At 30.6% G+C, this 25,458-nt stretch overlaps 1 protein-coding gene across 7 annotated transcripts; it reads left to right on the top strand.

Moving 5' to 3' along the window:
- Positions 1 to 1,176: 1,176 nt before the first annotated feature.
- Positions 1,177 to 21,281, top strand: Npc1a (Niemann-Pick type C-1a). Of its 7 annotated transcripts, none has more exons than XR_014425565.1 (20): positions 1,177 to 1,615; positions 4,530 to 4,881; positions 5,000 to 5,292; positions 6,255 to 6,447; positions 7,537 to 7,668; positions 9,207 to 9,326; positions 9,418 to 9,635; positions 9,878 to 10,179; positions 10,631 to 10,828; positions 10,912 to 11,113; positions 11,265 to 11,562; positions 11,683 to 11,810; positions 12,085 to 12,339; positions 12,434 to 12,597; positions 12,758 to 12,873; positions 12,969 to 13,555; positions 13,853 to 14,041; positions 14,272 to 14,376; positions 15,090 to 15,181; positions 17,341 to 17,386. XR_014425565.1 is itself a non-coding variant. In XM_083040501.1 (20 exons), the coding sequence occupies exons 1-20, from the start codon at positions 1,484 to 1,486 to the stop codon at positions 17,344 to 17,346; spliced, it is 4,065 nt and encodes a 1,354-aa protein (XP_082896627.1). In that variant the 5' UTR covers positions 1,178 to 1,483; the 3' UTR covers positions 17,347 to 17,481. The 7 variants fall into 7 exon arrangements, 6 of the variants coding, with proteins under 6 accessions (XP_082896631.1, XP_082896630.1, XP_082896627.1 ...); XM_083040501.1 differs by having other exon boundaries at positions 1,178 to 1,615; positions 14,289 to 14,376; positions 17,341 to 17,481; XM_083040500.1 differs by having other exon boundaries at positions 1,178 to 1,615; positions 14,289 to 14,376; positions 15,090 to 15,256; positions 17,341 to 17,477.
- The last annotated feature ends 4,177 nt before the right edge of the window (positions 21,282 to 25,458 follow it).

Here is a 25,458-nt window from a genome sequence, read left to right as displayed (position 1 = left end):
TATCTTTCTTATCTAATACATTAAATCGTGATCACACGAACTGATATGAATCGATTTAACATTTGTTCTACTTTACAATCGCACGGATTTTTAGCTTTAACGTAACACATCTTATCACACATTTTCGTAAATCCATCGATTATTTCAATAAGTAACGTGTTATATTAGTTACACAGCAAAAATCGCAAAACTTTTCGTATTAAATCATCGTTTGTTCACTTTAAACAATCAATATTTTTTCAGGAAAGAAATGTCATTTAACGCGTATTTTATTTCTAAAAATAAACAATAAGAATTCATTCTTCTTATATAATTACCTACTCATAATAATTGTATAGATACTTTTTATCTAAGCTACTTTTTATCATTCGATAATCTTAAAGTCTAACTAATGTATATGTAATATCCAAGATTAGAAAATTGCGTTAGACAAAATATATCTATTCATATTAATTATTTTTGACTCATTAATTTTTCATAAGAATAATTTATTGCTTTGATTGTCATAAAAATTAAAATGTAGATCAAATACGAGAGAATATCTAAGCCTTATTTAATAATTAATAATAAGCTACCATAAATATAATATAATATTTCATATCAAAATGTCCGATTAAAGATTAGAATAAATTGCTACGCAATTTTCAAGATTAAAAAAAATAGTTACAGAAAATAAATTCGTGTTGATTTTATTTTTAATTCATTTATTTTTCATAAGAATAATTTAATTCTTATTCTTTTGTATTATATTTTTGAATGATTTTTATTTCAAAAGCGGAAATCCAATTTTGATACAATTAAAATTCTCAATTATAATATTATTTATATAAATATAAAGGTTTAATTTTTACAAAATTTATATTTTATATCGATTATCTTTTTACATCGATTATTTTTTTATATCGATTATCGATCTTCTTGTATATATGTTTAATTCTAAAATATATGCTAATTACACGAGTCGACGAAATAATATTTAAATCTATCTAAGCAAAAGTCGAGGATTCTCAGATATTTTCTCCCGACAGAAAAAGAAGAAGAACAAAAGTATCGGTCAAATATCGCTATCTCTCTTCTCGCATTGCCCTCTCTTTCTCCGATATTCTATGCTCGATAACTCGGCCGAGCGCCGCCGAGTGGCGCTGCGATCGCGTTCGCCGCTGACGTGCGCGAGTTTGCCCGTCACACGCGTCAGTTGCAGTCAGGACGGCGGTGCGATCGGTTGTGGTTTTTCGGTGAATCGCGTGGAGGAGATAAAAAAAGTTCGCGCGCGAGTGCAGGATACGCGAGATAGAGAGAGAGAGGGGATCTCCATCGTGGTGTCTCGCGGCGATGATCGTTTCGTGATCGACGTCGCGTTATTCAGGAAACGAGCCGTCTCGTCGAAGGGTTAAGTGCGAGGTCGCGTATCCGGCACGACGACAATAATTATAACACCGAGGGAAACGAATAATCCCGGGCGTGACAGTGCGATCGCCCCGCGATGCACAGGACTAGTGTAGTAACGACTACACCGCGTCGTCGGACTTTGACAGGTGCGGTCGCGATCATGTACGGCGGTGTGCTCTGGCCCCTGTTGCTCCTACTGCTGACCTTGTCTAGCCTCGCCAGTCCGGTGAGTAATAAATAACGCGTCGTATATGTATGAAACGGCCAAATATATGCGTCGCCGCGTCCTTTTTGCGACGTTTGTGTTCCATGTCTGTCGCGCGTGCGTCAAACTTTCCCCCCTCCTCTCTGCCTCCTCTTACCCTTGTGTTTTTCTCCCTTTCCCTCGCGTCTCTCATTGCACGCACCGTGCACACATGTACGGATGCACACACGGCGCATGATATATGATATATATATATTATATATACATACATATATTTCTATGTGTTTGTAATGCGATTATATTGTCCACACCCTGGTATAGGAAGACTCGAGCGCGCTCGAGTGATGACGTCACATCGGCTGATCGTCGAGAAAGCCGTTCTCTTCTGTTATGTATGTCCGTGGGATTTGTTAAATTTAATTAATGCCGCTTTCGCGCGGCGGAATCTCGTCCGCGAGAGATTATTCACCCGTCTCGATAACACACGCCGATTATTTACTGGGTCAAGGTCAAACGGTTTTATTTAATTTATCGCCTCTCCTTGATCTCTCGGAGATCGATGATTCACGATCATCGGTTACAAGAAGTCGGCGAGGACGCGTCTGAATCCTTTTACCTTGGCGCGACGCGGAAAAATGTGTAATTCTGGAACACCTTGGTCCCGATTGTCAGGTGTCGCGTTTGCGCCTCTTCCTCCTTCTCGGATTATCTATGACGGATACATGTAATCGTAAAGCGAGCAAAATGAATCAACAACTGCTAGTGATCAAGCGCTAAACAATGCGAGCGATGATTGATCATTTGTTATCAGGTGAAGAACGCGAGAGACGATACGAAGCGCCGTTTATTCAATAACTTTGTTTCTTTGCAATTTGTCTTGTATTTTCGATAATATGAAACAAATGTATATTTTTTTTTCTTCAAACAAAAGTTAAGTAACTAATTGAAAAAAATCATGAAAGACAATTTTTGCAAATTATGTATTTATGATAAAAAGAACAGTTTTACTGATAATGAGCCTAATATATACATTTTTTTTTTAAATAGGTCAATTCTTTTTAAGAAAAGTTAAATATTTTGCATTTTATTAAAATAAATTTTCTTTCTTTACTCCAAAAAATTTCTGAATCAAATTCATTAATATTGAAATATATACGTATCTTCTTTGTTCAATGAACGTTTAATAAAATCAAAATTCCGAGAACGAAAGAGCTTATTTTGAAAGTTATATCTATCTTATATTTTAGAAATTTAACTCTTTCTCAAGAAATAATATACATATATGTGACCATTATCAATATTTAATTAACGAGTTTAAATAATTAACATCTGATCAATAGGTATCAGATTATGTATCATGAGTGTATCATGAAATATAATTCCATCTCTTATCGTCTCGTTATTCACCTGAATGATTATTCATTGAATGATTATTTTCGTGTTTTGACAAGAGAGAGAGAGAGAGAGAGAGAGAGAGAGAAAGAGAGAGAAAAAAAAAGGAAAACAAACGAGCGTACGGTGTAGTTAAAAATAAAGTTATTGTTATCAATAATTCTGCTCAAACAAACATGAAAGAATTCATTTATTAAAATTTATCCAAACGAATTTCCATAATCGTACAAAACATGTGAAATTGATCGAGAAATAATGGATAAACTTTTCTATGCATTATGCAAGTTATGCAAGTCCAATTATCCGACATGCAATCATCGGGCAATAAATTTTCTCTCTCGAAACGTTCAAGCTGATAAGACTATAAATTATGCCTTTTTTTTTGTACGTATTGTCACGTATGGACGATTCGAGACTGTTTATAGAGACGGTTAGCAACACTTTCCTCGGGTTCGTGCCGAACATAATACGAAGTACGTCCATTGCGTGACTTATATGATTTCTTATAAACGCATGACTCACACAAAACTGATATGGAGCGTCATTTTTTCATGTAGTACGAGATGACAAGTGCCTCTCTTTTTCATACTTTTATTTTTTACATGTACAGGTTTTCTTTTCTTTCGTCCTTTTCTGAATTTAAATAAACATTTCGTTCCAAAAATGTGAGAAATAGTGTAATAGATGAAATATATAATAATTATATACATATATTAAAATAAAAATTAATATATAAATTAATAATTATTATTTATACAAAAGTGTGTATAAGAAATGTTGCTATAAAATTGTTATTACAAGTTTTAATCGAAATTAAGATGACTGGGTTTCTTCATTTTTGAGCACAATATATATTTTCTTCTTCAATCAATAATTATTTCACAGATAAATTGTACAGAAAAATATTTGCGAAATATTTAACAAATTATGTCTATAAATCTAGTTTTTTTTATATCTGATAAATGCATAAATTACAACAAATTTTGTTAAATACATATTTATTTTGCTATGCAAATATATAAATAATATAGAATATATATTAGAAAATAAATAATATATCCAATTTTTTATCTTCTTTAGTTTTTCAGTTTTTATTTTCTACTATATTGTCAATATCAGTTATTATAAGAAAATTGATTAAAGAAATATCTTATAAAAAGCATGAAATGTTATTCCTTTGTAGAGTTCGTCGTGCAATGCTCTGCTTTAAATTAAGCGAATTAAATCATTAATTCAGCTCATTGCCTCAAATAAATCCCATATCAAGCTTTAATACACAGGTCATGAAGAACTCAATTAGGAGATGCTTCATGCATTATTCGATATATCTTTATATGCGCCTCGTGTGAACGTGGTCAGAAATTTATCGCACCTCAAGTGACAATATTAATATTTAGTAAGGAACACTTTATGTGTACAGATGTATATGATTGAAAAAAAATATTAGTAACAAATTTTGTAAGATTTTAAAGCATTTTTTTTCTAACATATGTGAGATAATGAAATAAAAGTTTAAAGGTATTTTTTTATTATTTCCAAACAGGTCGCCAGTGATGAAAATGGTCATTGTATATGGTATGGAGAATGTTATACGGACTTTGCCTTGCATAAAAAGAATTGTGTTTACAATGGGCCGGCGAAACAGTTGAGTTCCGAGGGACAGAAATTGTTGGCTAAACATTGTCCGCACTTGTTGGTGGACGATGGCAAAGGAATTAATACCTGCTGCGATGCGAATCAACTTACTACACTGGATGCGAATATCAAGCTTGCGGCCAACTTTTTAAAAAGATGCCCTAGTTGTCTAGATAATTTAGTGAAGCACTTTTGCGATTTCACATGCGCTGTTAACCAAAGCAAATTTATCAACGTTACTGAAACATTGCAGAACGAGGGTAATTATACATTGATTATATTTCTTTCATTTAACGACATTTGAAATTTAATGTTTCTTTCTGTCGACATTTCTGCGATATGCGATTTTATATGTGATTTTTGAATTTCTTTTTTCAGGGGTAGAATACATTAATAAAATAGACGTATACATAACGAATAAGTATCTTGAAGGAACGTTTAACTCGTGCAATAAGGTATCAGTGCCGAGCACAGGCCAGTTCGCACTGGATTTAATGTGCGGAGAATGGGGTGCGAGTAGATGTACTCCTTTAAAATGGTTCTTCTACATGGGCGACGCCGAGAATAATATCTACGTACCTTTCCAAATCACGTATAAGAATACCGATGGACCTGTTGGTCCGTTTACACCAATGGATCCTTTAATTACGCCATGCAATAAGACGCTAAACGTTAGTATTATTTTCACAAAGATATATGCAGTATATTTTAAAAGCTATGTATAAGAGCATTCCGAATGCTCTTTTGAACTTGTTAGATTTATTAACAGTGCAAAGGTCTAAGCATGCTAATAAGCAAGACGCACAATGCATTCACTTACTCTACTACTTCTTATGATTTCCTTTCGTAAAGATTTTTTTAATACAGCAGCAAGTTACTTTCTTGTTAGTTTTGTCGCACACGAATTCTATAAATAATTATTACACTAATTATCATGCAACTGCAAATAAGAAAATAAACAGCAATTATTGAAATATACACAATAAACCAAAAAAGAATGATTTGATTAGACCTTTTGCTGAATAGCAAAAGTCGTAGGTCGTAGGTTACTCACGTTTTATTCTTTTGTTATTCAACATTGGAGGAATGACAAATTCTTAATTGCATATGTAATCTACAGTTAGGAAGAAAACAAGCTAGTATGATTGCTGATTTCATGACGTACACTTTTAATGCATACTTTTTAATAAAGTGTATGTGCATGAAAATTAGATATTGCATTTTTCATAATCCAAAAATAAGAATACTCGAATAATTCTTCTATATTTGATGGAATATGCAAAAATCTTATAAACAATTTATAAAATTTTAAAGAGTTAAATATTGCATAGAAAAAACTTTTCAAGCTTATTTTTGGAATTTTTAAACATATATATTTCTATTAGAAATATATTTTCTATATTCGATAACTGACTAAAATGTACAAAGTTTTTACATCTTATTTTATTTATATAAAACATTATACTTGTATTAGAATATTAGAAATATTTAAATTATTTAGATTTTTATACATTTTAATTGGAGAAAGAGAAATCTATAAAAGTTGTATTTAAATATTCTCTTTCTGGTGGATTATTATGGATAAAGATATATAGGCTAATGAGAAATCTACATCTAACTTTTTCTTTTGTAGAAAAACACTCCAGCTTGCAGTTGTGTTGATTGTGAACAAAGTTGTCCAGTACCACCACCGGTGCCTCCACTTCCAAAGCCATTCTCAATATTTGGTTACGATGGTTACGAAGTTATAATGACAATTATTTTTGTATGCGGCACCTGCCTTTTCCTCCTGTTAATGATGTGTTTCAGCCATAGGAAACGTATAGGTAAGAAACTCGACCTTATTTCGTGCATATTGAAAAGGTATATATATCTCGACTTTATATATATATATATATATATATATATATATATATTTATAAAGAAGAGTTGTTGCTGGATTTTATTGTAGTGCAAATTATGTAAATGAAAAATGGAGTGTGCCTTTTTTAATTTTGAAGCTATCTTTTTTTTAAACTATATTTTGCATAATTTATCTTTGATATTTATTAAATATATTAATGACTAATTATAGTTAATTTATATTATTTTTTTATTATTAATTACAGTACTAAATAAATAGGTAAAATAAGTGAGGAGATAAGAGAGAGACGCGCGAGGGGAATCAATAAGTTTATTGTGTGATTAACTTTTTTGTAATGGTTATATTTAGATATATTCTGTTGTTGGTATTTATCTTTTAATTGTGGGATTTTTTCTCTGCACTTGTTTTACTTTATTCAAATCTCAAGAAAAAGCATGCATAATGCCTTAATTTCTCAATTTCTTGTTTTTTTGCGATTAAAAAAGTGAACATTATTTTTGTGAGAACCATTACAAGACAATTCAAAACCATAGCGATTACTTATATAATTATGAATTATTATAGTGATAATAGATATGTATATAATCATTCAGAGAGTTATAACATTTTTGCGAAAGAAATATTTCAATTAGTCTTATATTATTCTTACTTATAAAACTTGGATCCAAAAAGTTAATTTCTTACATTCTTATATTAAATTATTATCAATTTTTTAGCTTATTTAACATTTAATATTGTAATTTGTAAATCATGATACATGAGAATTTAAAAAGAAATATTAATATTAAATTATAATACATGAGAATTTTTTTTTAGAAATGTTAACATCTATGCACACACTAACTGTAATTTGTTTACTACTATCTGAACTAATATGATAAATAATTTAATCGTGTAGACTTTAATAAATGACTCGCCAAACAAGTTTTTTTGTGTGAATGGAATATTTTCTCATGTTGATTAGTTAATACGCATAAATGATACTTACGCATAGCAAAAAAGTACAGACTATTATACAAGTTGTGTATGTATGGTGTGCGCGTATGTATAGTTGCACGAGGGGAGGAAGTAGGAAGACAGGTGGGTAGACGGCTAGCTGCCGGATTACACCACCCAGGAGATGGTGCTCGTATTGCCCTTGCCGCTGACCAAGAAGACAGCCCACTTCAGTCTAAGCGTTCTAGTAGGTTTTTTCGATTCTAAAAGTATCTTCGATGTTCGCAGTTGTCGCAATCATTGTTGCAGTTTTTTCTTGTTTTGTATCTTTTTTTTTTGTTGCTTGAATCGCTTCGTTTATTTCTTTGTTCTTTTCTTTCGCTTTCTTTATTTTTTAGCCCTGCAGATTATTCCTGCCAATGGATGTCAATTGTGTATTAGATCATTTTCTTACAAATACATTCGCACTTTGATCTTTCAAACTTAGTTTTATCTATAGTATTAAGCTTTTTAATTTGCGTATCTTTTTTTCATGTGATAATATGCAATATTGTATAAACACAGACGTTAGCGAATTTCTATTAATTAACTGCACGATTGTATTAAAATAATGCATTAAAATGCTTAAAAGTTAAACAAATATACTTTAAACAAGTTTGAAGCATAGTTGAAAAAAAGTTTGTAAAAAGCATGTGATGAGATCATATTCTAATAATGTTGCATTACATTGCATAATAATATTGTATTAAAGAATTAAAGTTTAAAGTTTAAAATTGATTCTATAAATAATTTTTATCGAGAATATTTTTAAGCCCTAAAAACAAAAGATAAAAAGAAAATATATAAACATAAAATTTTTAAACACTTAAACTAAAGATTTATATAAATACTTCTTACTCACAAAAATTGTGTTGTGCAATATTTTGTATGTCTTTTATATTAAGTTTGATCTATTTAGTATTTTGCATGTTTAGTATAATAGGTCTTCTGCAAGACTTAATATTTTGCATGTTTAGTATAATAGGGCGATAGATACTGCTTTAAATAATGAATTAAGAAAATAGAAGATGTGCCGTTTAACTAGATGAGCTTATTATAGGAAGATTTCCGCATAACAGCATTGGAAAATAATTTTAAGAAAAGTGAATTATGAATAAGTAGGAATTTTTTGATGTTCAATATGCGACACTCAAATAAAAAAGATTATTATTAAGATATCTCTATGAAATAATGTAAACTTACAAAATTATAGTAAAATGTAATTTATCTCTAATGTTAAGGAGACTTTCTTAAATTACACTTACAATTAGTTGTAACAATTTTTATATAAATTACATTATTTTATTATATTATTTTTTCAAAGTGTTATTTGATATCGTAATTTAACAAGATACTAATTCTAATAATTAAAAAATATTAATTCCTTACATTTTTAAGTTTACTTTAATTCAAGCAGTGTATTTTAAGTAATTTTATCTTCTTCTAACATATATATGTAATGTAACAAAATATTATTCCAGTGCTGTTCATTATATTTAAGACATTTTATTTCTTATTTGATCGTCAATTTTATGTATATTATTTATTTTAGGAATTATGATTTTTTTTTCTATATTTGCTGTTTTACGAAGCTGCATATTTGCAATATTATTTTATTATAGGTTACAGAATACTAGTTATTTACAGCACACGATACTCAAGATTGTTGAAACTATATAATGGTGCTTAATCGAATGTTCACTTATAAATAGGGATTTGTTATAAATGTGATATAAATGTTTTTAGGTGTCATATCATCCGACGAATTACCAAGTGAATTTGACCAAGAACAATCCACTTTCATCGAGAAGCTTGGAGCAAATACGGACAAATTTCTGCAAGAATTCTTCTGCAAATGGGGAACGTGTAAGCAAAATTCTATATTTTACATTTGTATGCACGCAGAAACTTTTTACATCATAATATCTCGTTATAATGACTAATAATTTTGCTGCAGTCTGCGCCTCTCGACCTTGGTTAATACTTTTTCTTGGCTTCCTATTGATCGTTGCTTTGGCACACGGCATAAAATATATGAAAGTTACTACAGATCCTGTGGAACTGTGGGCATCCCCACATTCTCGATCACGTGTCGAAAAGGAATATTTCGATAAACACTTTGAGCCCTTTTATCGAAACGAACAGATTATTATCACTTCCATCGGTTTACCGAGTGTATGTATTATATTATAAAAATATTATGTTATATTTGCATAATATCTCGATGTTATATTTGCATAATATCTCGATTTATATTATCATGTATTTTTTCCAAGCAAAAAAAGCTATTGTGTAATTATTACTTAGTTATAACATAGAAATGAATTATGTATGTTATATATGTTGTGTAATTATATAATTATATTATATATTGACTTTGATTTGCTATACATATAATTATTTAACGTTAATTACAGATCGTACACAACACCACTAATGGACCTATCGTATTCGGACCTGTGTTTAACGACACTTTCCTAAAAACAGTCTTTGAATTGCAAGAAGGAATCAAGCGTATAATTACTCCCAATAACTACACATTAGCGAATATATGTTTCGCTCCTTTAACTGGACCGTTTACCGGACCAACAACGGTACCGCAATGTGTTATTCAAAGTATTTGGGGTTATTGGCAAGACAGTTTAGAAAAGTTTGAGACTTCGGACGACGAAGGCAATTATACAGTCAACTATTTGGACCACTTCAAAGTTTGTTCGCAGTAAGTGATCTGTGTGACAAAAGAAGGCTTGTAATAATATTTACTTATTTATTCATTTATATCACGCGACACGTGAATAACCCTTTGGAAATAACACAAAACAATTATAAAAGTTAGAGTAAAATATTAGCATTAATAATAAACACAGTAAATCGTATAGCAACAAGTATATATAAATTGAATTATTACGAGATAGAGATTAAGCTGGATTTTAGAAAATGTTTTAATTTCTATATAAAGAAACAATTAGCATTATTATTTCGAAAAATAAGCTATATTATTGCTTAATTTACGAGATAAATTTGTCTTAAACCAGTAAGAATGACAAAATAACTATAAAAAAGTTTAGATTAGAATCGATAATTTGAAGAATATATTATAAAACAATTGAGATGACTATTAATAAAGAAGTATATAAAGAATATTATATTTTTATACGTTTTTCTTTTAGGAATGCATATAATCCCGAATGTCTCGCACTTTATGGTGGTCCTGTAGAGCCGGCGATCGCAGTAGGCGGATTTTTGCCTCCAGGACATGATCTTCATAATTCACCATATGAAAAGGCAACCGCTATAATCCTTACTATTCTTGTAAACAATTATCACAATAAAGCCAAATTGCTTCCTGCTATGGAATGGGAAGAAAGGTAAATTTTCATTATCTCTCGATCACTAAATTCGGCAGAGAATAAGATTATGTCATTCATATACCGTTTTTTTTGAATTTCAGTTTTATTAACTTTATGAAAAATTGGACTGCAACGAGAAAGCCGGCATTTATGGACATTGCGTACACGTCCGAGCGATCTATCGAGGATGAATTGAACCGTGAATCACAATCGGACATTGTAACCATTCTAGTATCTTATATCATCATGTTTGGATACATCGCGGTATCACTCGGCCAAATTAGATCATGCGCTCGTCTCTTGGTAAGGATCTACATCACGTGATTCTCGTTTTTCGCGTTTCGCACAATTTTATATATTATTTATATTATTTATTATTTTATATATTTAATATATATTTATTATTATATTATATATTATTTATATTTATATATAATCAATATTTACGTTTCAGAACGATTCCAAGATTACTCTTGGACTTGGAGGCGTGCTCATAGTGCTGGCGTCTGTGATTTGCTCAGTCGGACTGTTCGGCTTCATTGGTATACCAGCTACGCTGATTATCATCGAGGTCATTCCGTTTTTGGTACTGGCGGTTGGAGTAGACAATATTTTTATTCTCGTTCAAACTCATCAGAGAGAGGGCAGACGCCCGAACGAGTCGATTCCGGAACATATCGGACGTACACTGGGTCAAGTCGGCCCTAGTATGTTACTCACAAGTGTATCTGAAAGCTGTTGCTTCTTCCTAGGTATGTATCGGTGCAAGATATGGTGAATCGTAAACTGAAAAACGAGAGAACGAGATTATTTTCATATACAACAAGCGAATAAGCTGTTATAATTAGTTTTCTTTTTCTATTGATTTATAGGCGGCCTCTCTGATATGCCTGCTGTGAAGGCGTTTGCTCTTTATGCTGGAATGGCTTTATTGGTGGACTTTATATTGCAAATTACATGTTTCGTCAGTCTCTTAGCACTTGACACAATTCGGCATGCGGTATGTATTTAATAAAATGGAAAAAATTTAATTTACTTTAAATTTATTAGAAATTTTTATATAATTATATATATATTTAATATTGTGTGTATATATTTTATAGAATAATAGAATATACAGATGTCAAGTAAAAAAAAAAAAAAAAAAAAAAAAAAAGAATTTAATAGAATATTTTATATATTTAATTTTTTAAGAAATTTTGATAAAAATTTAATTTTTATTACAACGCGTTTTTATTATGGTTAATGCATAAAGCGGTTTTTTATCATTTTAGAACAACAGGCTGGATGTATTTTGCTTTATTCGCTCCAAGCGTGATGATGGAGAAGAAGTAGTAGATGGAGTATTGTATAAAATTTTCAAAGTTGCATATGTTCCGTTATTATTGCAAAAATGGGTTCGCGCAGCCGTGATGATTGTGTTCTTCGGTTGGCTGTGCAGTAGCATCGCTGTAATACCACACATCGAAATTGGCCTAGATCAAGAACTTTCTATGCCCGAAGACAGTTTTGTGCTGAAGTATTTCAAGGTACGTCTAATGATCAATTTAAAGCGTCAACATATCGCGTTAAATCATATGAATTATCAAAAATACTAAAGTTCTTTACACCTTCTTTTTGCAGTTCTTGAATAATTACTTAAACATTGGGCCGCCGATGTACTTCGTTGTTAAAGATGGCCTAAATTATTCGGATACTAGAGTGCAAAATTTAGTCTGCGGTGGGCAATATTGTAACAGCGATTCAGTGTCGACTCAAATATTTACAGCGTCCAAACAATCAAATAGGTATATTACAACGTGAAAAGTTTCACGAATGTAATTTATTGTCTTCTTTGTTTTTGGATTTTATATAAAAATTTATATAAATTATATTATAAAATATTTATATTATAATTATGTTTTATTATAAAAATTTATATAAAAGTATTTCCTTTTTTTTTTTTAGATCTTATATAGCTAAGCCTGCTTCATCTTGGATGGACGATTATATTGATTGGTCGGGATTAGCTGGTTGTTGCAAATATTTTTCTGCAAACAATTCATTTTGTCCGCATACGTACGGTACGTTTTTTTTTTGTATAAAAATATATAATCGCATATATACTTTGCTACTTTAATTCGAGATTTTGGTTTCATGTATACTTTTTGATTTGTAGACCGTGGAAAATGTTCTGGCTGCAATATCACTTTGAATAAATACAACAGGCCGGTGCCTAGCGATTTCGACAGATACGTATCGTTCTTCTTGCAAGACAATCCCGACGAAACTTGCGCTAAAGGAGGTCATGCGGCTTACGGACACGGTGTAAATTACGTAACTGATCCTAACACAGACATGTCAACCGTTGGCGCTTCGTATTTCATGGCTTATCACACCATCCTCAAGACATCGGCCGATTATTACGAATCGATGAGAGCGGCCAGAGTCGTAGCAGCTAACATTACAGACATGCTCAACTGTAATCTGAGACGTCTCAGTGGAAACACCACTGTGGAAGTTTTTCCCTATAGCGTTTTCTATGTATTTTACGAGCAGTACCTGACCATGTGGCCTGACACATTGCAAAGTATAGGAATCTCGTTGCTCGCTATATTTGTGGTTACTTTCTTATTGATGGGTGTGGACATTTTTTCATCGCTAGTTGTTCTAATTACGATCACAATGATCGTCGTTAATATCGGTGGCTTAATGTATTGGTGGCATATAACTCTGAACGCAGTGTCTCTAGTGAATCTTGTCATGGTAAGTCAATTGTTATAAATATTTATATTTATAATAATTAATTATAATATTTATTAATATTTATATTTATTATTAAAGAAAAATTATTATAAAAATAATTTTTCTTTAATTATAATAATTTGTCCTTAATTTTCAATTATTTATTATCGTCACATTTCTATAATCAATATTTTACTTTAGTTAGTATTGCAGTTAACAAAAAATGTAATAAATTAATTTTCCTTTCTTTTATCATTTATTGAGAATCATAAGAAGAGCTAATGAAAGAGTATTAATTGATGTTTGTTGCTATTGCAGGCAGTTGGTATAGCCGTCGAATTTTGCAGTCATCTAGTGCATTCCTTCTCGGTGTCGGTCCAAGCAACTAGAGTGGACAGAGTCGCAGATGCGTTGACGAACATGGGGAGTTCGGTATTTAGCGGTATCACGTTGACAAAGTTTGGCGGTATCATAGTCTTAGGTTTTGCAAAGAGCCAAATTTTCCAGGTTTGTCTTTTGTTCCATAAATATGACGTCAATTCACTTAAGAAATTCATTTATTAACAAATATGCACTCGGTGTGAAACAATTAACTTTAATTTATTAATTTTTTTATACTCAATTTATTTCGAAAAGTTTTTTCTTTAATATTCATTATCAAGTATAAATCAATCTTAATTTAGATTTTTTAATTATGGCAAACACATTTCATTGCATGAAATATCATCATTACTCAGGCAAGAAATGTTTGCAGGTATTTTACTTCAGAATGTATCTGGGTATTGTACTATTTGGAGCAGCGCATGGTCTCATCTTTTTGCCAGTATTACTAAGTTATATAGGTGAGAAAATACTGTCATAAATATAATTATGACAGCTATTATATATATTTTTTTTTCTCGATACATCTATATGTATGCAGGAAAGGTTTTGGGTTATGTCTCTAATAACTCAAGTCTTTTCTGATTTTGCATTTATCACTTCCGCTTTTATTCTATCTTAACTTATAGCTTTGTATACGATAAGAAAAAATGACAACGCAGAAGAGAGTTAGATAAAACGTCATCTTAGCTAATTTTCAGATTTCAAATTTTATATTAAAATTTATGTTGTTTATCTACACAAATGTATTATTATTGCTTATACATTGCATGAAACATATCTTACACAAATTTGGAGTTTACACTGAATAGTGGACACTTGATAGCACAATTTGTCGCAAGCATGTTAATGCTTGAGGAAATAGAACAAATAATCTTTGTTTTTTGTTTATGGGGGGACACCAGTGTTACGTTAAAATCTTATTTTCATATCCCTACACGTATATCGCGAACGTGTAGAAAAATCTCTTTCTCGCGTTCGATACGAGCAGCTTTGCGAATTCGACAGAGATTGTATGTACAGCGAATAGGAAATTACATCGAGATATTTTTCCGCCAAATCTTTGCGTTAACTATGCCTCTGCTTAGTCTTCTTTACTGAAAAGAATCGGTTCTTTAAAATACATGTAATTCTGAGTAATATCGACTGGTATCATGGCTCCTGGTGGTTCTAGGCTCACCTATGAATAGGGAGAAGTTGGCCAATCACAAAAGAGCAATGCATGGAAACCTGGACAACGTGCAAGAGACGTCTCTGAATCATCGTGTAAGCAAACACAATTCTCCTCCTACACCCACTACAACTACACCTACGTTCAAAGTGCTCGATTGCGAGAGATAGGTATGCAGAATTGGCTATCTGAGTTAAAAAAAGAAAAGAAAAGAACATCTGCACTGTGTGACACGTGATAAAATCTCCTGGCATTTTTGTCCTGTTTCCAAAATGTGTCGCACATATGTTACTTATTCCACGCAATGTAGATAGAATTATTTTTGGATGTTCAATATTGTCGATTTACTTTATTATATTTTCAATTAATCCAGGAGATGCAATTTTCTCTATAGCAGATCTTTCATATTTCTTATTTTTTATTTTTTATTTAAATTTTATTTTTTATATAAATTTGAATAATAAATTAGTAAAATCTCTTTTTATCTTATGTCTTATTACTATTTATATTATTATTTATATTTATTATATAATATTATCTATTTCCAAATGGCAAAAAACTCGCGAGCACATTAATTAATTTTCTTACATAGTTATCAAATAATACATGCTAAAATTCTAGACATGTAACACATAAGTTTTTTTCCATTATTTAACTTATACTTTTATCTTTATATAAAAAAACACAGTTATATAATTTTTCAATTTAAAAAATTAAAGAATTTAAAATTTAACATTGCAATACATAAAATTGATTAGGGAAATATTGCATTGGTAAATATCTATGCAAAATAATATGGATAATTTTTTTTTTTAATTATATGTATACAATCTTGTGTAAATTACTATGGAAACTAATGCATACTTTGACAAATTATAAGATGTTTTAAATTTGAACTAATATAATTAAGAAATTATAAAGAAATGGTAATTAGTTTTTGTAGTACATTTAACAATGCACAACATACTATTTATATGCACATATATGTATTACATATTACATATTACACATCATATCACATTAGATGTGCATTTTAGCTTGTATATAATTTAAGAAAATATACATATATATGTATATAATTTTTTAAGTAATTGTATTTATATTTGAAATTTTTTTAATTACTTTGATGAATTATTAAGAAAAGCTTTTTAGAAACGTGTTTTTCTAATTTTCTGTTTTATGATGTGGTGTATGTTATTTTTTTTTGTATGTCATTTGTATATAATTTATACATTATTTGTTTACACTTTTGTGCATTGCATTTTTATATACGTTCCTGTCACTAATTGATAGATATGTTGTGCTATATCTAATACATATTTCATAGCATGTAATATGCATATATTTTGCATATCGCAAGATATAAAACACTTCCCAGATTATATATTGTTCGATGATCAAACATTTCTTTGTCGAATCCTATGATTAAATTCCTTGATTTTATGCTGCTATAAATTGTAACAGGGATATGGAAACGTATAGAAGTTATCACTGGTGAAGAGAAATATATCTAATAAGATCATTTCATATGATGTTTACATTGCATTCGTCTTTTTTGTTTTTTTATATCATATGTGAGATGTTTTTAAAATTTACGCTGAACTTTTTGATCTCTTTAGAATTTTAAAATAATCATACAATTTTTACTATCATAGAAATTAATTGTCATCTACTATCAAGATATCAATTGTTTAATTTGTATTGTATTTGCCAATATATTCATCAATTATAATAATTAAAAAATGAGAAATAGAATAATATGATATAAATGATAAATTTATCCTCGGATTTCGCTCAAATAAAGACATATGTCAATTTATGTAATATTTAATATAATTGTCATGTTCTTTCCTTAAAGTTATAATGGATGATAATTTATGGAACTTTTTTATAACTAAATTCTTAAATTATATTATGCGCGATTTATTTCATATTGGCAAATAAAATATGTATCTTGATTGTAAATCAAAATGTATGCTTATCACACTGCATCATCGCTCTTGTTACTTAAAGAAAATTTTGAAAATGTAGTATTTTTTTATACAATGATAGAGAGAGATCATATGGCGTTGCATGAAAGTTATATTTAACTTGGCTTATGAATTGCTTTCTTATAGAACGTATAGAAACAGAAATTTTACATACACACAAGTTAAATTAATCATATGCATAAAGGTGTAGTAGTTTGTTATGCGGTGTGACAGATGAATATTTAGAGTACTTCAATTTATGTCTCTTTGTTTTTCTTTTTTAGGCGTGATGTCGCGCCGGGGGCGTAGAAAAGACCGCGAACTCGCGAGCGAAAGTGAAGCTAGACGTCACCAACGTGACCAGCAGGACTCTCCTCTACTCCAAAACGACAACCATCAATGCGCGACCACTTCCTACGCCAGTATGAACTCCACTGATGTGACTGATCACCATGTAACGTTCTAACATTCAAATCAAATCCTCGCCGATTTAATCGAATATAATAATTTTTGTACTTAGAGGGACATACAAATATAAAGGGAGTAATCCACTTAGGGCCGGTTGTTCCAACTTCTTGATAAGTTTTACCCGATAGGTAGCATATCTTCGTCTCTTTTTTAGAACTTATCTGAAAAGAGACGAAAATATGCTACCTGTCGGGTAAAACTTACCAAGAAGTTGGAACAATCGACCCTTAGTGGATGATCCACTAGATAAGCGTCAAATAATGTCCTTTAACTTGACCCGACTTGCGAGTCGAGAAAGAGAGACAAAGAGTCGTGCGAGCTCTTCTTATCTCTGAAATATATAATAGAAAACTTAATTGCGAATCATTCTCAACGAAATTCTCCGTGACTGGTGAAAATATGTCCATCTACGTTCATATCTGGCATTCTTAGCGACAAAGAAATTTGTATAGTTCTAGGTTTTCGTCATTTTTTAGCATATTTATTTTTTTGGGCAAGGCTCTTTTTTAATTTAATATATTATTAGATCGTCACAGAGACTGTGTATTCTAAATTTAAAAAAACATATATCTTGCAATTGTGCGAACGATCGGTCGTTACGATCGATTTTAGATAAAATAATCTAGAATGAAGAATTTGTTTCCTTACTATATATTCGTCATTAAGTAAAACTAGTGAGAATAATAATAAATGTGACGGATACAAAATGCATTTCTCTCGTTTTAACGCGAATGCATTTCTCAATTGTGAGATGAATCCTTTTTTCTCTGATATCGATATCCAATTATTACTTAAAAAAGTTACGTTAAAATGTCGATAGTTAAAAGATTATTAAAACGATGTTGATTCCAATATGCAAATTATTTAAGAAATTAATAAAATTATATATTAGAGAAAGAGAGTCTATTTCTCTCTCAGCAATACAATCGATTTCCTTTAGTCTAGATTTATCGGGAGTTTCCTCTTAATTTTTCTACTGTGCAGAATAAAAATATCACTCTGTCTTTCATATAGTTTTTCAATCTATGATGATGCAACACATGAGATAAATAGATCAAAAGAATTCTAGTTTATAAAAATAGTTGAGTTGAAAAGTTGGGAATAAAAGAATGCTAGAAAGGAGGACATCGATTGTAATATATATATATATATAAAAAAACCACTTATATTTTAAGATTTCACGTATGATACGCGATTTCGAACTAAATATATAATTGTTTTTACTTATGCCGTCCACAGTTGAGGTAAATGCGAAAAATATGATGTATATGAGACACGTAGAATCAATAGATGATTATCGAGATTTAATCGAATGACGGTTAATTGATATATTCGCGCAAGTAAAAATGATATCTACATCAGGAGTTTTCGAGATACATTAAAACCTGCAAAGTTCATGGTGTGGGATCGTACACGCGATCTTAGGTCTAACCGTTTTGAATATATTACTAGATATATTGTTATTCATTTTTTTATATATACATATATATATTTTTTTTTTCTCTATATAAATGCATCTGAAATTGCTTTAAACTTTTTATACAATTAACTTGGGGTGCAAAAATAATGGAATAAAAATTCCGTTTAATGAACGTTTGATAAATAATAAGAAATTGGAACTCTCGTTATAATATCGATTAATTGGCAGGATCATCTCTATAAAAATATGTTTCAAACTTTCACCATGATTCTTAAGTATCAAGTTTCCGTCATGAAATGTAAAAAAAAATATCAGTATTGTCGATTAGATATGTGTACGCTTCGTCTTTAAGTGAAGGCTGTTCTTTAAGTGAACTCCGTCTTACAAGTTACGAATTTATATTTTGCAACTTACAATTAATTATCAAGGCCAGACAAAGTAATGATTTGTTCTCTTGTCGCGCGCGCTGGCTTACTAAGGATCAACGAGGCACATTACATCTGCCGGATTAAAGTATTTTTCATTATTCTTTTTTATCATATGTTCGAGATCATTTTTGTCAAAGCTTACAATCCTTAAATTATAATATCTGATTTCTTCAGCTTTAAATATTATTATAAATCAAACATGAATGTAAATTTTCTTTTTTTTATTTTCGAAGAAAAAAGTATTTACTTATATACATTCATTTTTGATGATTGGAGATAATTTTGTTGCGGAAAGAAATCATGACATAAATTATTACGATTATTATTAATATAACTGCTTGAAATCAAGCATGAAAATATTAACGATGCTAAATTGAGACGTAACTTTAAAATCAAACTAAGCACATGTATTGTTCTCAAACTTCTATAAACGCAATGGTTGAGTTATACGTACAAGTTAGATAAGAGTTACGCAGAATACAAATATCACTTAGAATCTCATAAAAATGACTCGTAAAGTAGTTTAAAGAATATCTTTACACACATCATACATACATCACATACAATATTCGATGTAAGAGATTAGAAGCACCGTAAATTATTTAATTTTTATAGATTAGATTTTATTCGCAAACATCCTCTACATGTAAATTATACATGCAAGAATGTGACTTTGCGATCCTTAGTAAGCGAAAATTTCAAAGCAAAACGCAGCCTTCTTTATCAAACAATTCTTTATCCAACTTTCGATTAGTTCAAAGTATACTTAACATATATTAGATTCGAATAGTTAAAATCAAGTCGCAAGAGACAACAGATTATATTTTTTCTTACAATAAAAAACATTGCAATCTCGCGCGTAAGACTCAAAAACAAATGTATCTTCTATATGATGACCAGCGAAACCTTTTATCACCGATTGAACATTATTCATCGTGTGTGAATTTCTTACGATCTGGCCGAATATTTAGATAAGATAACTTGATCGGGATAGAGAACGGGATAGTTTATATTATTATAATTAATTATTAGATTTCCTCAGTGTGGTAGAGATTCGCCAATCAACTTTATTTACTCGTGCGCTTTGTCGATGTGAGAGTTCTCTGTGAAAAGTACGACGCTTTTGCTGTATGTACGTGTGTAAACGAATTTAGAATTGTCTTTAATCCTTCGTTCTCGTGTATGATACACATAAACTATCCGAATTAATTTCTAACACGTCAAAGGCGTTCCTTACTTCGTGCTTGATACTTATTTCCCGATTTTAGGGGAATTTGTTCGTCGTCGGATTTGAACATAAAACATTTTCTAATGGGGTGCGCATAATTTTTATATACAATCGTCAAAAGCGATTACGCAGAGATTACAGAAAGAGAGAAACTCCGCTAGATGAAGTTGTTGATATTTCTCGAATTGTTATTCTGCGATGTACTTGTGTGCAGATGAATGTTTTAGAGACGAAGAGGAGAGAAATGACTGCGTTAAATGTTATAACTGTATAAAAAGTATATCGTATAAAATGTATAACAGTATATGTATATCGGCTGGCGAAAATGTGTATGTATGTGTGTGCACGTATGAAATACGCGATATACCTTCTGTTAAATCTAATAACGCGTATTATTCATTTGAAAGGTTAATAATATAGTGATTGATCTTCTTCGATTTATACTGCACCGTATATATGGCCAATTGCATATCAATAGAAGCTTCGGATATAAATATATGAAGTGAAAGAAAAAGTGTAAGAGTATCAAATTATATAAGTTAATGTAATGACGGATAAATGAAAACAAACAAAAACGAAAAAAAAAAGAAGAAATTCAGAGAAGCATCCGAAATAACGTGCAAAAGCGTACTGTGTTGTCACGTAAATACAAATAAATTTTCTCTTATTTGTACCATACAATTGCGTGCCACGTATTGTTCCATTTAATTATATTTTTTTTTAAATTGATAATAGTACATGTATGTGTGTATATAGTAATAACTTGCATGTTTATATCATATATAATTTTATTTATATGTCGATTTACGTTATTTAAAATTGTAATTTTATAATTATGATCGACATATCCATTGATAGAGATGCATGTCAAGTTATTGGAAAATTTTTAAAAAAGAAATTAGTCCGCAAGAAAAGATAATTTACACGTTTTATTTATAATTATCTCTTTTTATTATTAATTTATTAAAAATTGTCAATTCTTAAATCGGAACATTTTTTATAAATCTACTGGAGTTTCTCTTAAAAAATTTTCTAAGAAATATTTGTTCGGTCTCACGAGAGATTTTCTGCTTTATACTCTATTATAACAATCTGTCATCTCGTATACTGAGATATAGAACAGAGAGAGAAAAAGCGATTTCTAAATTTATTTTTTGTATTTATTTTGTTAAAAGCTTTTTAAATTTCTTCTAAAAATACATAAGATCAAATAATCCTTTTTCTATTAATTCACGAATTTTACTATAGTGAATTAATACCAGATGTCGCTGTTTCTCTCGGATCGCGTTTGAAGCATCAGAGCTCCCTTCTATATTCTTTTAGTTCATGACACTGTTAGCTCGCGCGCAGGCAGGAATGTTGGCGGCAAGAAGCGACGCAATCTTTCACTTTAATCTTTGGATTTCCTTCCTCTATATAGAACTCAGGTACATTTTTCTCCAATTTTCCGTTTCTAAGATCGCAACGCGATAATTAATTACCTTGTCGCTTTTTCGCGAGGGGGAAAAATTGATTGAATATCGCGTCGCTTTTTGCTGCACTTTTTCCACCGCGCATCTTGTCTGCGCAGAAGTATTATTTATGCACATATATACATATATCTCTTTCGGCTCGCCGGTGCTCGATTTGAGCTCGATCAAATTGTGCGTATAAAGTTTAAAATTTCGGTCTTATCTGATCATACGGCCGATACTTTTTCGCGTTTTTATTGTCGTCTTATTATTGGCATCAATCAGGCATTCTTCAGGAAATCTGGAAGATTATATTTGGAAAATGAAGAGCGTCGCTTTTTCGATATCACGCAACGGCCGATTTCGAATACGTGAAACGAGGAAATCTTGGACGTGTTTCTGAAATTATTTTTCTTCTGTTGCCCCTCAGGTAATTGACAATCCGATTAAACTATGGAGAGAAATAAATATATATTTATTGCACACGATTTATAAATTGAACATGAGATTATAAGCAAAAATTAATGACTATTTTTCTCTTTTTGATAATGAATTTCAATTTTCAATAATACAATTTTGAAGAATATTAATTTTTCAATAAAATTGCAAGATTGACTTTATCTTTTACAATTTATTTTCAAATTGACGCTGTTATCAAACATGATATAATAATACGATAAAAATGATAGAGATTGTAAAGAAATATTCAATCAGGCCTTCCTTCTTCAGGAAATTTGGAAGATTATATTTGGAGAATAAAGAAGCGTCGCTTTTTCACCATATCATCTCAACGTCCGATTGCGAATACATTGCATGAAACGAGGAAATCTTGGACGTGTTTCTGAAATTATTTTCTTCTGTTACCTCAGGTAATTGACAAATTTTTTCCATTAATCTATCGAGAAAAATAAATATATATATTTATTGCGTACGATTTATAAATTGAACATGAGGAGATTATAAGCAAAAATTAATGACTATTTTTCTCTTTTTGATAATGAATTTCAATTTTCAATAATACAATTTTGAAGAATATTAATTTTTCAATAGAATTGCAAGATTGACTTTATCTTTTACAATTTATTTTCAAATTAACGCTATTATTAAACATGAGATATATAATAATACGATAAATATTATCAAAATCATATCGCTAGTAGAGATTGTATAAAGAAATATTCAGAAATTATATTTGGATTTGGACAAATAATATCATTACTATGTAAATATACATAAATATGGATACATAAATATGATATGGAATAGTTATATAATTTATAATCACATATTGTTTCGTAATAACAACTGTTAATTTTTTCTAATTTATTTATTCATTTTTAACTACATCAAAAGAAGTGTTCGCCGATTATTTCTTTTATCATTTTATTCATTCTCAAAAATCTATTATATATATACATATATTTCGTACGACTTTTTATCGTTTGACACTTTTCGACGATTTTATATATATATAATTCAGATTTAAAAACGCGCAGTAAAACAATCGAATCGCGGAATCGATATTTAATACAACAATATCCGTGATACACACACATCAATCGTCTGATATAATTCATTTAAAATACTTGTATAATTCCGTTGTATATATCACGATCACGGCATGAAAACAAGAACATATTGCTATACATTGTTAAAAGACTGAATCTTATCTGTGACAGCTAAAATATTCGATTCTGCGATTCGATTGTTTTACCACGCGTCATTATCTTAATCCGAATTATATATAAATCGAAAAGTCGAACAATACAAAACAATATACATATTTAACTTTAACAATAAGTATTGCCGAAATATTTATTTATCACATCACACATACATATATGTACGCGGAATATTAAAATACAAGCGTTTAAAATAATCGCGCGAACTAATAATTGTTAATTGTAATAATTATACAGAACACATTTCATATGATAATACGACAATATATAGATTGCACGATTACATCGCACCACTTTCGCGCTGGAGAGTCACTTTGCGAATGACAAGGTGAAGCAAGGTGACGCGCCGCGGCGCTAGGTATGTAGTGACGTATGTACCCCCACTCTTCCCCCCCCCCACGCGGGCGACGCGGCGACGCGGCTCAGCTGCGCGCTACCTCTAACCCCCACCCCACCGTCTCCCCACCCGCGCGGCTCACCTGCGCGCCACATTCCACAGCTGCGCCGTCATTCACACAGTGACATCCAAGTGCGAAGGTGACGCGGCGCGACGTAGTCGCGGTCCATATATTATCGTATTGTCATGTGCGAAGTAAGATTCCGTATAATTATTATAATTATCAGCCCACGCGCGATTGATTATTCTTACATGCATCACGGCTTTTTATTATACTTTAATTACTTGATCCAAATGCGATTTTTGTATATTGCTAGACTTTTTAAATCCGAAAATAATTGGTAAATAACTGACATTTAAATCGACGAAAAATTCGGAGCACGTAATATGAAAAAGGTTAATATTTAAGTCTATTTTGAGAAATAATAATTGCCATTATATAAGAGGAACAAATTTTATGAGAGGATCGTTGAAAACTGTCAAGATAGAGGAACTTTGTATGTGTGTGTGTGTGTGTGTGTGTGTGTGTGTGTGTGTGTGTGTGTGTGTGTATTTGTTTGTGTGTGTGAACAGCATATAAAATACATCTTATTTAATTCGCGCGCGTTGACTATGAATATTAATCGTGTATCGGTCCTTGTTTTTTTCTTTTTTTTTCGATATCTCTTGTGATTTCTTTAGGATTTCCTTAAATAAGCTTGTACGTTAAATATTTTTCGTCACGTGCTTCGCCAATTTAAATGTAATTTCTCAATTATTTTTCAGAAACGTGATACTAATACATTTAAATATAGTGATATAAGAATCGCAGGATTGTGTAATTATAATGTGAAGAAAGTTTAATATGAAAAGCCGTGATCTAAAAATATTTTTATTAATATTTATTTATTTAAAAAATTTTAAAAATATTATTTTGTAATGCGTTGAATATTGCGCGACAGCAAGATGTCAACATACTACATAACCTTAGTTTTCTTGTGGCGAATAGTAGCACGTTTTTGTTTACATGTATTGTCAATACCGATTCATTCATACCGCGAGATTCGAGAGAAAAGATTGTAATGCGAGATACTCAGTCGTATTATCTCTCGAAACGCGATTATTTCCTATAATTATTACGATTAATGAATCAACCCGAGTGACTAATTAATTTCTACGTTCTCGAAAAAAATTAACATTGTGTGAATTCGATCGCGCGATTCATATACTTTTATATTGTGATTTTAGCATTCTTTGGTCGTAATATAAAATAAAATGCGCGTTGTATGTGATTAATTGTGTCGATTCACGCCTAATCATAATTATTTGTGTTTCAGCAAGTTATTTTC

This window comes from Prenolepis imparis, unplaced genomic scaffold (assembly GCF_030444845.1).
Source record: "Prenolepis imparis isolate NDT839.2.m4 unplaced genomic scaffold, iyPreImpa1.0 SCAF_6, whole genome shotgun sequence".
Taxonomy (NCBI): Eukaryota; Metazoa; Arthropoda; class Insecta; order Hymenoptera; family Formicidae; genus Prenolepis; species Prenolepis imparis.
This window is presented reverse-complemented; position numbering and strand designations above follow the sequence as displayed.

Excerpts from the sequence above, each read along its gene's own strand:
- Npc1a (XM_083040499.1), top strand. The coding sequence starts at position 1,484 with ATGCACAGGACTAGTGTAGTAACGACTACACCGCGTCGTCGGACTTTG. Across the intron at positions 1,616-4,529 it reads TGTCTAGCCTCGCCAGTCCG|GTCGCCAGTGATGAAAATGG; the intron begins GTGAGTAATAAA and ends ATTTCCAAACAG. Across the intron at positions 12,598-12,757 it reads GCGTCCAAACAATCAAATAG|ATCTTATATAGCTAAGCCTG; the intron begins GTATATTACAAC and ends TTTTTTTTTTAG.